A 15199-nucleotide genomic window follows, 5' to 3' on the forward strand; every position below is an offset into this window, starting at 1 on the left:
ATTTTATGCAAGTGAATTTATGAGTTGAGTAATTCTTTGGTTCATTTCATTATGAAGAATTCATTATTTACCTTTAGTAGTAAGAATCAGGTACTGAACAAACTCTATAAACAATTTATGTCAATACCCTGACATTTAACATGATTGAGGTAAAAACTGATCCAGTAGCCATTCCAACTGACAAATAAAAAATATTTAAGCTTTGAAGTGATTCATCCTTAGTTAATTTTAAATTGTTTAAACTATCTGCAAAAATAATGTTTTCTCAATAACTTAGATTTGCTTTCAGTTTAAATATTTATATATTTTGAATTTAAGTTGTGCTGTTTGACATCAGTAAGGGTATCCACCTTAAAAAGTAAAAAAAAAAGGAAGGACATGTTGGGGCCAGTGCTGTGGCACAGAGGGTTGACACCCTGGCCTGAAGTGCAGGCATCCCATATGGCTGCTGGCTCAAGACCTGGTTGCTCCACTTCCCATCCAGCTCTCTTCTATGGCCTGGGAAAGCAGTAGAAGATGGCCCAAGTCTTTGGGCCCCTGCACCTGTGTGGGAGACCTGGAAGAAGCTCCTGGCTTCGGATCGGCACAGCTCCAGTCGTTGAGGCCAATTGGGGAGTGAACCATCAGATGGAGGACCTCTCTCTCTGTCTCTCCCTGCCTCTCCTCTCTCTGTGTAACTCTGACTTTCAAATAAATAAATTTTAAAAAAGAACATGTTTAGTTTACATTTATTAACTATTTAACTATCAGCTCCCCCAAACCAGCTAATGATTTAACCAGTTTACTCTGGCATAATCATAAGTAAACTAAAGAAGAACGCTATTGTTAAGAACTTTGCCAAATAGATGGACGATCAACAAAATTAATACACATGGTAACATGCATTTCTATCCCTATTTAAAAGTGTAAACTTACCTTTCCAAGTTTTGCTATATCTCGGTACAAGGACAAAGGCAGAATAAACATAACTGTGGAAAGTGTAATAATGAAGTGGCGACCAATAAACCAGCTTTGAGGATCAACTAAAACAGAGTAAATGTCATTAAGTGCTTATAGGTATAAGTAATATATGGTGACACAACTACATATTGAAGCATTTATTTGAATAATATAAATATTACCTAGATGACAATGATTTTGAGTTAAACTACATAAAACCATGACAAAATATAAATAAATTACAAAAATGTAACAAAAAAGTAACTTATGGGTGCACTTCTACTTTGAATGCTATTGTGATATTTTACATTCACACTGTTGTAACGGTCCATGTGATATTACGATAAGTATATCTTAGTTTTCAGTTTCTACTTTGTAACTGCCTTACCAAGCTGGCTCATAGCTGCTCTAATCTTCCCCTTCCTCTAAGTGACCATAACAAAATTCTCTGACCTACCTTATCTGACCTTTCTCATTACAGAGTGGGCCTGCCCCATTCCCTGGAGAAAGGAAAGCCGCACGGAGAGGCTACGAAGAAACTGAACAGATAGGCCATGATGGGCTTGCCCGCTCACTCTATTAACAATTTTACCTATGCAATGAAGTCTCCATAAAAAAGAAAAAAAGTGAGAGGGAGGGTTAGGGAAATGGTTGACCAATGAATGTTAAGTTACAGTTAGGCAGGAGAAAAAAAGTTCTGGTATTTTATTGCACAGTAGGGTAGGCAGGTAATGATAATATATTGCATACTTTTCTTAAAAATGATTGCAGAATAGATATATTTTTTTTTTTTTTGACAGGCAGAGTTAGACAATGAGAGAGAGAGACAGAGAGAAAGGTCTTCCTTCCGTTGGTTCACACCACAAATGGCCCATACGGCCAGCGCGCTGCGCCGGCCCGATCCAAAACCAGGAGCCAGGTGCTTCCTCGTGGTCTCCCACGCAGGTGCAGGGCCCATGCACTTGGGCCACAGCAGAGAGCAGGACTGGAAGAGGAGCAACCGGGACAGAACTGGCGCCCCAACCGGGACTAGAACCTGGAGTGCCGGTGCCGCAGGAGGAGGATTAGCCCAGTGAGCTGGGCGCTGGCCTGCAGAATAGATTTTGAATGCTTTCTTCATAAAGAAATGATAAATGCTTTTGGAGATAGATATATTCACCCTGATTGAAGTTTATATAACATACACACATATCTAAACATCGCATAGCACCTTATTGATATATACATTTTTATGTATCAGCTAAAAATAAAAATTTTAAAAATATCCAAAAGGATAGAGTTCAGAGAGCTCTGACTAGCTGAGTACGATTTTCCTGGAGGGTGACGTGCCCAGACACGACATGGAAGCCCTGTGCCCCTCCTCTCGTCACTGCTATGCTTCGTAATGCCTCTTACAATAAACTCACATGAGTAACAAGAGTCTCCCTGAGTTCTGTGAGCTGCTCAAGGAAATGAATGTAACACAGGCAGGGATGTTTGGGAACTGTGATTTATAGGTGGGGCCAAAGCACAGATGAAGTGATCTGGGGCTTTTGACAGGCATCTGAAGTGAGAGTGGAGGGGGAAGGTTTGGGGATCAGTCCCTTGACCTGTGTTAACTGCGGCTTTCTGCAGGCAGATGATGTCAGAATTGAATTAGACTGGAGGACACCCAGTTGGTGTTCCCTGCAGATCTCATGCTTGCTTGCTGGTGAACAGATCCCTGTGTGGATGATGGAGTGGGAGCAGAGGAAACACAGTATGTTTTCCAAACACACAGCCTCCTAATCGGTTGCTCTACTTCTGCCTTCCTCTGTTCCCTTAAAGTACAATATGAACCCAGAAATGGCAGAGATCTTTTTCAAAGGTAAAAAACTTATCACTCCCTGTCCATCCCCCACACCCCTGAAATGGCAAATCCTTTTATGCAGAAGTAAGCTACACAAGGACAGAGCATTTTCTGAGAATTTTTTAACTTCTGTGTTTGAAGAGACTTGAACAACAATACTTTAACAAATTTAAAAGTCAATTTAGATAAGAACACTTCATATATTTCTACCCTCTTGTCAAGAAGGAAGTATTTTCCTTGTAGGAAAGTAGGCAGAGTCAACTTTTTTGAAAGGGCAGAAATGACAGAGAGGCTGCCCCAAATGGTATATACATTACAGATTCTTGGCTATCATAATGAGTACATATAAACAATAGATAAGTACAAAATAGAAACCTACTTCAGAAAATTCATGGAAAAACGGAACTAAAGATGTTTATTTAGAGGCAGGAAAAATTGAAAGGGTGTGAATTTGTGGTTTGATAACAAAGTCGCCTTGATTTCAGGTTCCATTGAACCCTGTGAAAAGTACAGATGCCATTTCTAGCCCTCAGTCTTGTTTTGTTTTGTTTGGAATGTCTCTGAAATGAAAGTTTCAAACACTGAGAGGAAAGGTATTGTTGCATCAACATTCTCAACTGTGACAGCAACTACAGAGTTAGGTCACAATGAGATGGAGATTATCTACTCGGACAAGAAGCTCTTCAAAGCAAAATGGAGCCGGCGCCACGGCTCACTAGGCTAATCCTCTGCCTTGCGGCGTCAGCACACCGGGTTCTAGTCCCAGTTGCCCCTCTTCCAGGCCAGCTCTCTGCTGTGGCCAGGGAGTGCAGTGGAGGATGGCCCAAGTGCTTGGGCCCTGCACCCCATGGGAGACCAGGAGAAGCACCTGGCTCCTGCCATCAGAACAGCGCGGTGCGCCAGCCACAGTGCCCCTACCGCGGCGGCCATTGGAGGGTGAACCAACGGCAAAAAGGAAGACCTTTCTCTCTCTCTCTCTCTCACTATCCACTCTGCCTGTCAAAAAAAAAAAAAAAAAAAAAAAGCAAAATGGAGGGGCAGTGGTTATGATGCCGTGATTTAAGCTGCCACGTGGGACATCTGCATTCCATAACAGATTGCCTGATTTGAGTCCTGGATGCTCTGCAGTGTTCCCACGAGTGCACAGGGGATCCTACTGATAGAGACAGTGGGTGACAGTGGGAGATGGTCCAAGTGTTTGGGTTCCTGTTACCCACATGGGAAACTTGGATGGAGTTCCTGGCTCCTGGCTTGGCCTGCCCTTACATTGGCTATCGCCAATGGCATTTGGGGGAGTGAACAAGTTGATGAAAAATTCTCTCTCTCTCTCTCCATCTCCCTCTGTCATTGTGTCTTCAAAATAGTTGCAGGCCGGCGCTGTGGCTTAACAGGCTAATCCTCTGCCTTGCGGTGCTGGCACACCAGGTTCTAGTCCCGGTTGGGGCGCCGGATTCTATCCCGGTTGCCCCTCTTCCAGGCCAGCTCTCTGCTATGGCCCGGGAGTGCAGTGGAGGATGGCGAAAGAGCTTGGGCCCTGCACCCGCGTGGGAGACCAGGATAAGCACCTGGTTCCTGGCTTCGGATCAGCGAGATACGCCGGCCGCAGCGGCCACTGGAGGGTGAACCAACGGCAAAAAGGAAGACCTTTCTCTCTGTCTGTCTCTCTCTTTCACTATCCACTCTGCCTGTCAAAAAAAAAAAAGTTTCAAAATCTTTTTTAAAAAAGCAAAATGATGCACAATCTCTGAAGTATTCTAATAGCTATGACACAGGGAAAGTTGAACAGGAGTGAGGTTGCAGTGCATTTGAAAATAGCAACTTGAGAATGTTTATAGCAGCTTTTGTCCCTCAACTGGAACACAGATACACTGTTGTACATCCACAAGATGTGAAACTTCTCAGCAATAAAAAAAGAGCAAACTCTGAATACACCCACAGACACCGATGAGTCTCAAATACATCTGCTAAGTGAAAGAAGCCAGATTCAAAAAGCTGCACACTATATGATGCCACTTACATAGCATTCTGGAAATAGCACGACTATAAGGGAAGAAATCAGATTAGTGGTTCCCACAGGCTGTAGATGAGGGAGGGTTTGACTACAAAGTGAAATGGGGAAAATTTGAGGGAATAATGGGATTGTTCTGTATTTTGATTGTGGCTGTGGTTATACTACTACATGCATTTTTAAAACTCATAGGATACATATTTGAAAAGATTACTTTTACTGTATTAAATGATACCACAATAAAGTAACACAGAAAGTAGTTTGCTTATGTAAGAAATAATGTAGTATAAATAGTACATGAAAAAATGTGACTACAGAGAGCTAGTGATACGAACCATAGGGAATTTGAAACAAAATTGCTATGTGTTTGAACAACTGAGCTATAGATAATTTATATATAAAAGTAGATAATTACTTTGTATTGAGGTATTGCAAGAGATGTGAAGCAACCCAATTCTTCTACTTTAAAATATTCTTTATTTGTAAATTATTATGAACCACATTTGTTACAGATAACCAAGGGCTAGTGTTGTGGTACAGCAGGTTAAGCTGCCGTTTGGGACACCAGCATCCCATATTAGAGTGCTGGCTCAAATGATCCAGCTTCCTGCTAATGTGCCTGGGAAGGCAGAGGAAGATGGCCCAAGTGCCTGGGCCCCTGCTGCTCATGTGGTTCAGCCCCAGCCATTGCAGCCATTTGCAACAAGTGGATGGAAGGTCTCTCTCTTTCTCTTTCTCTGATTCTCTCTCTCTCTCTGTCACTCTATCTTTCAAATAATTAAATAAGTAGTTTTAAAAACTATAATTATATAAAATAAATATATTTAGGGGCCGGTGCTGTGTAGTGGGTAAAGCCACCATCTGCAGTGCTAGCATTCCATATGGGCTCCGGTTCAAGTCTAGTCGCTCCTCTTCCCATCCAGTTCTGTGCTGTGGCCTGGGAAAGCAGTGGTAAATGGCCCTAGTGCTGGGTCTCTGCACCCGCATGGGAGACCCGGAAGAAGCTCCACTCTCCTGGCTTTGGATCGACCTACCTCCAGCCATTGTGGCCAATTGGGGATTGAACCATCGGATGGTAGACCTCTCTCTCTCGCGCTCTCTCTGCCTCTCCTTCTCTCTCTGTGTAATTCTGACTTTCAAATAAATAAATAAATCTTTAAAACATATATATATATATAAAATTACTCAAAATTTCTATTTGACTTTTTTTTTTAATTTTTATTTATTTATTTTTTTTGACAGGCAGAGTGGATAGTGAGAGAGAGAGAGACAGAGAGAAAGGTCTTCCTTTTTGCCGTTGATTCACCCTCCAATGACCGCTGCGGCCGGCGCATGGTGCCGATCCGAAGCCAGGAGCCAGGTGCTTATCCTGGTCTCCCATGTGGGTGCAGGGCCCAAGCACTTGGGCCATCCTCCACTGCCTTCCCGGGCCATAGCAGAGAGCTGGCCTGGAAGAGGGGCAACCGGGATAGAATCTGGCGCCCTGACCGGGACTAGAACCCGGTGTGCCGGCGCCGCAAGGCGGAGGATTAGCCTGTTAAGCCATGGTGCCGGCCAAGCTGGCCTGGAAGAGGGGCAACCTCTTCCCCACTTAATGCTGTATAATTGTTCAAACCTGGTAAATGCCACTCTTGGGATCATTGGTTACTATCCTCACTCTGTCTTTTATGACCTTGTCTAAATATGATCAGAGTCGGTAAACTTGGAAGGCTTCCATAGCCTTGGCAACTCATGACAACAGCCTAGGATGGTTACTGGCGCCATAAACTAGAGTGTCAATTTGTTGGGTCAACAACAGGAGCCACTGTGCACTTGTTCCTCATGTGGGATCTCTGTCCTTAATGTGCTGTACATTGTGATTTAATACTATAGTACTCAAACAGTATGTTTCACTTTGTGTTTCTATGTGGGTGCAAACTGTTGAAATCTTTATACTAAATTGATCTTCTGTATATAAAGATAATTGAAAATGAATCTTGATGCAAATGGAAGGGGAGAGGGAGCGGGAGAGGGGAGGGTTGCGGGTGGGAGGGAAGTTATGGGAGGGGGAAGCCATTGTAATCCATAAGCTGTACACTGGAAATTTATATTCATTAAATAAAAGCTAAAAAAAAAATTTCTATTTGACTTACCTCCTGGGATTCTTTGAAAAACTTTGCCCAAAGTATCTCCAGCTATTATGTTGTAGCTTATCATTGCTAAAAACATAATTAAAATAATAGCTATATCAAACCATTACATTTCATCCTGAATATTCTCAAAGCAATGTTATTATTTCCCAAATATTAACACAATCATACTATTTCAAATATACATTACGATTACCAATATGAATAGCCTTAAAATAACTAGACAACAGATTATGATATAGTATCAATTTATATTATAATATTTCAACACTACAAATGATTTTATTCCACAAAATTTTGAATAGTGAGTTTGGGTAAGCATTTAAAACATAATTGATTTTGTTGGTAAAGTTCAGCTTCCAGTGACTTTTTCCGGAACACATGTAGTGCTTTTTAAAAAAACATTATTTATTTATTTGAAAAAGTTACAGAGAGAGAGAGAAAGACAGAGAGAGGGAGATCTTCCATCTGTTGGCTCACTCCTGAAATGGCCATAAAGGCCAGGTGGGTCCGGCTGAAGCCAGGAGCCAGGAGCTTGAGCCAGGTCTCCCATGTGGGTGCAAGGCCCAAGAACTTGGGCCATCTGTTGCTGCTTTTCCAGGGTCATTAGCAGGGAGCTGGATCAGAAGTAGGGGATGCTGGCACTACAGGTGGAGGCTTAACCGTCTACAGCACAGCATTGGCCCCCTTTCATTTACTTTTAATCCCAGCTCATTCTATTTTCTTTCTTTTTTTTTTTTTTTTACCAAATAAAGAAACACCAAAACTAACCCAATGAAAATCACTTTCATTTTTATTTCAAAAAATACTTAGAAAATAAAATCAAAGGAAAAGAAAAGTAGGAAGAACAAGTTTTTAAAGAAGCAAACATTTGGCTTGGAAAATGTTTCAACTGCTGATAGCCTTTCATGACCAATGACTATTACAACCATTTCAATCACAAATGACTAGGTTTATGAGTATAACTGCCAGACGCATCTTTATGAACTTACCAATGAAAGGATACATAAACTGCAGGGCAGAGAGGAGGAGATATCCTGGAAAGCCAAAGGTCTTGTTAACCAAAGACTGGTAGCTGTCTGTTCCAGAGAGGGTGCCCCCTTTTATCAACAGAACGAGGGAAAAGTCTGTGGCAAGCAAAACAATTAAACAGATGTCAGAATATTTTTAATGCAAAGGATTTTCACATTTGATTTAATTACTATTCAGAAAAAAGGGAGATTTAAAGAAGAGCTAAATTTAATTATTATGTTTACCACAATGCCTGGCATGCTATAGAAGACAAAGAGACCAGAACTTGTGATTTAACTTATTTTTTACTATGGTTGTGGAAAAAAATGTATTTGGAGTCAGATAATAATAAGCATGAAACACTCACAAATGTTTTCAGAATGTTCCAAATACACTTCCAAATGCACTACACAAATTAACTCTTGACAACAACCCTAGATGGGTGCTATTATCATCCCCATTTAATAGATAAGAAAAGTGAGGCACAAGTGGCAAAGTAAATTGCTGATCTCCACAGAGTTAGTAACAGAAGTATAAGGTTCCCAGAAAACCTCCCCAGAATCCATGCACTGGATCGAAATTCTGCTTTTGTTGCAAGCAACTGCAGACCTTGGGTAAGTCATTTTAACCTACTGAGTTGTTAATTTCCTCTTCAATAAAAGTGGAACATGAACACCTACCTCATGGGTCAGTAGGACTTAGTGCTATGGCTACACTATGCTCAGTGCCTAGCCAATCTGAGGATATGGCCATGATTGTCATTACATGAGAGCTTTCCTGTTTGCTTCAGCAGCCTTGTCTAATTTCCCTCTCTCTACTGATGATTATCAACCCAACACTGGAGTTGGCCTCAATCCCTTGCATATTTTCCTTTTGGATTTCTAAATTTCCATCTGCTTAGAGAGAGTACTATTGCATTTTCTCTGCTAACTCACATTTTTTTCCCCTCTGATAAACACTCAGTAGGGACATCTCCTCCTCCCCCAGAATGTTCCTTTTCCTTTGAGGCTGGGTTCATCGCTGTGTGACCATAATCATGCACAAATTCTTATATGGTACTTTTCATGAGGTATTGCAATTACATGCTTTTTATCTGTCTGACACATTACATTATGAGCTCCAGAAAGGCACAGATAACATTCTTTGGTATATTGTCCAGTAGGCCAATGTTTGACACAAATTGAGGGGACTTCAAAATATTCAAGAAAATGAGATTTAAAGATGTTTATATTGGTGCAAAAACTTTTGAAATACATGAATTATTTTTTTCATAATATGCATTTCCATGAGCTCTCTGAAGACTCTTGCTATGTATTTGTTGAATGAATCCATGTCAACATCACATTGCTAGATGCCATCTTAAATGATCTAATAGACTTTTAGAAATAATCTCCAAGGAAAAAAGATGCTGCATTCTATTTTCTTTGCTTAAAACTCTCAGAAGAGTCGGAGAGTTGAATGTTGCAAGCGAGGATGAACAGGATTTCACAAGACAGGCAAAAGGAATGTGAGTCAGAAGAACCACCATTGGAAACTCAGCCTATTTGTGGGGAATGAAACAGTTCAGAGCGGCCAAACTCGGTCTTCATGAAAGGATTGGTGATGGGGTGTGAAAGATACGAGCAATTGGGAATGAGACTAAAATGCAGAAGATGGCCAAACTAGGAAGGAATTTGGATGCAATGATTTTGTTGTAGTTGTTGCGCTCATTAAAGAGTGTTGGGATGTTTTGATTGGAGGAGTCACAGGATAACAACTCTTACAGAAGCATGACAGACTGATAAGAAAATACACAGATGCTGGTGGCAGGACAGCCAAGTTGTAACTTACTGACTAAGGAAGAGGACCACAGAGGTGTGAGCGAGAGGAGGCAACCAGCTCCACAGGTGTTGGGAGGGTTTAGTGAAAAACTGGTTATTTGTATTTTGTAATAATTCCAAATGTATTGCACTTAAATTTAATAATTTGATATTAATTTAGTCAATACTAATTATGAATGTTTTCATCTGGTTAAGAAATATGGGTCTCAAATATCAATCATTATAATCTTTTTATCTTCCCTTAAATATACTGTATGTAAATTATTAAATAATCTGTGAATCAAATGATGTTCTTTAACAGGGGAGTTTTCTTTTAAATCCTCATTTTTAAAAGAAAAATTTTATTTTAATCATTAATACAAAAATCATAAAGCAAATTTAAAAATTATGTTGCAAATATTAATAAATCTTTCTCATTCTTAAACAGTTCACAAACATGAAAACAGCACTTTTAAAACAAAACTATCTGTTGAAATGAACATATCTCATCAGAGGCCTTACAAAGATAAAAGAGGGGCCAGCATTGCAGTACAGCTGGTTAAGCCACTGCTAGAGACACTCACATCCCATATTAGAGTGTCAGTTCAGGTCTTCACTACTCTGATACAGCTCCTTACCAATGCACTGGGGAAGGCAGCAGATGATGGTCCAAATGTTTGTATCCTTGCCACCAATATGGGAGACCAAGATGGAGTTCCTAGCTCCTGGCTTCAGCCTGGAGCTATTTGGGGCTATTTGGAGAGTGAACCAGCTGATGGGAGGTCTCATTTTCTCTTTCTCTGTCACTCTGCCTTTCATATAAATAAATAAATAAATAAATAAATAAATAAATCTTTTTTAAAGTGCAAAAGAAGGGGCCAGCACTGTGGCAGAGTAAAGCCACCACCTGCAGTGCTGGCATCCCATATGGGTGCCAGTTCCAGTCCCAGGTGCTCCTCTTTCGATCCAGCTCTCTGCTATGGCTTGGGAAAGTAGTGGAATATGGTCCAAGTCCTTGAACCAGGGGAGGGAGCATCCTAACCCACCAATCCCTCCAGAGGAGGGACAGCTATTGTGTTTTGTGCTGGGCTGTACAGGTATCTATGTGATCACAGACAGTGGTCACCACAGCGGCAACACTGTAGATGGTGTCTACTTATGATCACTGCCTGTTCTTTGGTGATCCCAAGGTAGAAGAAAGATGCTGCATTAGGCTTAACGTGAGCTGGTAGGGTAACAGGGCAAGGATGAGGACTGCAGGAAAAGAAATCACTGTGAGATTAAAAAGCTGCATTTAGATAAGGGAGTGGCAAAACATGGGCATAAATGAACATGTACCATGAAAAGTGGGGAGCAGAAGAGAAGACATGAAATACAAGCACCTTATGGCTGCACAGAAAGACAGTGGCAGGCTGGGAGCGTGGGCAGGCAGGGGGCCAGGTGGGGAGGGGTGAAACCTGCTGGTTGAGCAGCAGGATTTTTCAGCTCCACCTGCACAAACACGGCTGAAAAAGTTTGCTCATTCACATGCACCTGCTCACAAAGCCCTGCCACCTGTACTATCACAGCACACTCTTCATTTAGCCTTAATCAACCCTTGCTGTGACTCTCCCATTTACCACTTTCTGCATAAAGTATAAAGGCGCATGAAAAGGATTTAGTCTTGGTAACATATGATGCTCTTCAACTCTTCTAATCTGTTTAAAGGATTAGTAAAAGAAGTAAATCTCCTCAGACATAAATGCTTAAATTCTTTAGGTTTCTTTGATGCACTTTTTAATTAACTTGGAAATTCTATTGCGGAGTGTAAGTAGTCATGATACAATTGAAATCACAGAAATAAGTAATCATATAGTATTTTACCTGTAACATATGAAACCCAGAATAAAAGCAGTATTCCCAAAGGAAACCCAGCTTGCTTCATTGAATAAGGCAGTCCTGGAAAAAAAAAAAAACATAAAATTCCCCATTCCTCACATTAGTAACATATCAAAATACAGTAATTTCTTCCCAAGTTATGTATGTAACAGGTTATGTAAATCTACATATTTACATGGCAGAGTTACAAGCAACACATAACACAATGTTAAAAGGTTAGCATATTGATATGTATTTCAGCATATAAAGTTATTCATACAGTGACATGTCAGGAGAGCAAAGTGAGGGAGTGATGGAACAAGAATTCAAAAGCAGCAAATGAAAAGTAGACACCAGTTCACAGAAATGTTTCCAGAACGTGTAGAGAGCAGATGTGTCCCAGCTCTTCCTTATGTGCTGACAGAAAAGCAGAGGAGAAATTCAGGAGCATGGGAGGGTCCTGGGAATTGGCTCTAGAACACTGCCAGGTGGAGCTGAGCACAACAAATCTTTGCCTCCACTTCCTTTTTTTAAATTATTTTTTATTTTGACAGGTAGAGTTACAGACAGTGAGAGAGAGAGAGAGAGAGAGAGAGAGAGAGAGAGAGAAAGGTCTTCCTTCCGATGGTTCACCCGCTAAATGGCCGCTACGGCCGGCGCTGCACCGAGATCCGAAGCCAGGAGCTGGGTGCCTCTTCCTGATCTCCCATGCGGGTGCAGGGCCCAAGCACTTGGGCCATCCTCCACTGCCCTCCTGGGCCACAGCAGAGAGCCGGACGGAAAGAGGAGCAGCCGGGACTAGAACCCAGCGCCCATATGGGATGCCGGCGCCGCAGGCAGAGGATTAACCAAATGAACCATGGCGCCAGCCCCCAATTTTTTTTTTTTTTTAAGATTTTATTTATTTATTTGACAGGTAGAGTTACAGACAGTGAGAGGGAGAGACAGAAAGAAAGGTCTTCCTTCATTGGTTCACCCCCGAAATGGCCGCAATGGCCAGAGCTGAGCTGATCTGAAGCCAGGAGCGTCTTCTGGTCTCCCATGTGGGTGCAGGGGACCATCTTCTACTGCTTCTCAGGCCATAGCGGAGAACTGGATCAGAAGAGGAGCAGCCGGGACTAGAACCAGCGCCCATATGGGATGCCATCCCTGCAGGCAGAGGATCAGCCTACTGCAACAAGGCCCCGCACCTCCCCCTCCCCCTTGCTTCTACTTCACCTCAAGACCCATCATTTTATTCATCATTGAAAACTAAGGTCTACATATGGAAAAACTCAAAGTCCAGCAGCACATCAGTTGGTGAAAGGGAACTCAGCGGTCCATTTCTAAGTGGGTGATGACTGAGACTAAAATGTCAGGACTTTGTAATAAAATGTTATTTCTCAATGAGTCTTGTAGTTTGCAGGATTTTGCTTTGTCCCTGCCTTTTTAAAAAGTGAATGTTCTCAAATAGTAAAAAAAGAAAAAAACTGAAAAATACTTGGTTTTATTACTGTCATGCAATGCACTTTTAATTCTTTTTTTCACAATTTTTCCATTGTTTCTAATACATAGGAAAAACTCGAACTGTTCATTTCTTTTTCCTTCTGAATGTTCAGCTCCTTTGTTTAAACAATCATATGTATTTTCAATCACACCAGTGTTATTGTATCAATGCTATTTAAATTTAGTGTGTCACAGTAAGTTTGTAATGGCTAATTCAGCATCGTACGAATAGGGAAGGAAATGCTGTATGCACTTAATTTTTCACAAGACTGATAAATTTTGCATTCAACTTTTGTACCTGCAATATTTACAAATATCTGGAGGTCTTATACTTCCATAAGGCCCTATTAATGTATTTCAAGTAACGGTGGACACTTTGGCAAAAAGAAAAATACAAAATTAAGTAACATTATCAATTAACACACAGCCTAAAAAAAAAACTCAGCATCTCCCAGGTGCAGCTCCACCTTAATCTATCTATGTGATGAATGCTCCCAGCTGTGCCGTGTGAGGCACAACCCCCTCTTCACCGTAAGAGGTAGAGGTATGCTATAACTAGAGGGGAAATGACAGCCGCTCAGGGAGAAAGCTACCAACATCCTCACTACCATTTTTTTCCTTAAACATAATGAATGCAAGCTGCACATTTATTCTAAATTTGGAGTATTCACTTTAAATTAAAAGCAAAACACTCACCTATTATACCGGATCCTATAATGGAGTTGACAACATTGAAAACAGCAGCAGACTGGTAGGTTTTCCCTTTGTTCTCCTGATTGGAAACCAGGGTTTCTCTATCATCTACATCTCCCTATTTTAATAGATGAAAGGGAGATTGAACAGACATTACTCAATCAAAAGTTAGAAAATGTCAGACAACTCCGGATACCAACACGCTATTTGTAGCAATAAGTATTCTCAATAAGGTAATAGAATTAGGAGGAAGAAAATAGCAAAAAACAGCAGTAACAGCTCTTAGTTCAACAGAACTTTCGAAGCAAACTCTGTCCTAGAATGGCCACATTACACTCGCTCAACTACTGCATGGAGCCCCAGACACAGGATCTGTTAGGGAAGTCGACGATGTGATTTAGTGAAATTAAAGAAGTTATAGTGAAAAGTGCCTGCCAATTAAAAAAAAAAAATCAAGGCAAAACTTTCTTCCCTCCCGGGGAACCTTCCGCGGTGCTAAACCCAGACGCCGGGTGAAGACAGCTGAGCTCCTGAGCTCTTCGCCAAGGGGAGGAATACCAGCGAGGAACGGGCCTCAGAGACGCCCCCGTGGCGTTTTACCTGCGGCAGGATGACGGGCTGCTGCCCCTGGTAGCCCATGGCTGCGTGGCGTTCCGGGGCAGGTGGAAGTTTCTGGGGCTGCGCGCCCAGCTCTGCCTGGGCAGCCTCCGCCACCCCCTCGCCCGCGCTGAACGCCTGCGGCCCGGGAGTTGGCGGGACCGGGTTCCTCCCGCAGCCCCCCGACCCCTCCCTGGGCTGCACAGGCTGCAGCCGGGGGATCACTGAGCTGTCGAAGCCCAGGGCTCCTGCCCACCCAGAGTCTGCCCAGCCAGATGCACTCTCCTCCGGATGCCGACCTGGGCAGCCCTCCCTCTCCTTTTTTTTACCCCCGCCCCCACTTCCCTTCCCCCAGAACAGGGAGAGCGATGGTTTCCGAAGCTGCCAAGTACAACTTGTTCCATCCACAGCGCGCTGTCCAAGCTGTTCAGAGTTAGGAGGGCCTCGCTGCAGCGCACTGCTAAGCTGGCTGCTCTTTGCCCGGGTCAGAGCCCAAGGAAGAACGCGGGAGCCCCTTGGCGCATCTGCCCTAATAGCGCATCCTTCCTCTTACAGTTTTGCCGTGGCAGAGATGACCAGCGAGAAGTTAGGGCTTTTCTGTTACACGGAAATTGGAGGAGTCGTAAGAGAATAAACAGAATAAGACCCTCAAATAATCTCCCTGGGATTTTAGCAAATTTGGTTACGGAGCATGCTTCGGTCAAAGTTTCCTGGTAACGTTTCAGAGTTGGGTAGTTGTTGGATTCGGGTCATCAGTGTTGGAAGGGAGAAGACGGATGTGAGGGGCTGGGAAATGGAAAGCCCCCGAGGATGCGAAGACTGTGAAACAGTCATCTGCTCCCTTAGACTGCGG

At 42.4% G+C, this 15199-nt stretch overlaps 1 protein-coding gene across 5 annotated transcripts in view; it reads right to left on the reverse strand.

Moving 5' to 3' along the window:
- SLC38A11 (solute carrier family 38 member 11) overlaps positions 1-14740 on the reverse strand; it is a 56843-nt gene extending 42103 nt beyond the window's left edge. For 2 of the 5 annotated variants that reach the window (XR_009866698.1, XM_062200022.1), the window contains exons 1-6: positions 14350-14631; positions 13753-13867; positions 11578-11652; positions 7897-8031; positions 6908-6973; positions 916-1022 (exon numbers count right to left, since the gene is read on the reverse strand). Coding sequence is in view for 4 of the 5 variants with exons in the window: in XM_062200022.1 (XP_062056006.1) it covers positions 916-1022; positions 6908-6973; positions 7897-8031; positions 11578-11652; positions 13753-13867; positions 14350-14388 (537 nt within the window). In the remaining variant the exon portion in view is untranslated. Of the gene's footprint in view, positions 1-915; positions 1023-6907; positions 6974-7896; positions 8032-11577; positions 11653-13752; positions 13868-14349; positions 14645-14687 lie in introns of those variants that run through there. The other 3 variants (XM_062200028.1, XM_062200032.1, XM_062200026.1) reach the window with 3 other exon arrangements.
- Between the last annotated feature and the right edge of the window lie 459 nt (positions 14741-15199).

This window comes from Lepus europaeus, chromosome 1 (genome assembly GCF_033115175.1).
Source record: "Lepus europaeus isolate LE1 chromosome 1, mLepTim1.pri, whole genome shotgun sequence".
NCBI classification, from domain to species: domain Eukaryota; kingdom Metazoa; phylum Chordata; class Mammalia; order Lagomorpha; family Leporidae; genus Lepus; species Lepus europaeus.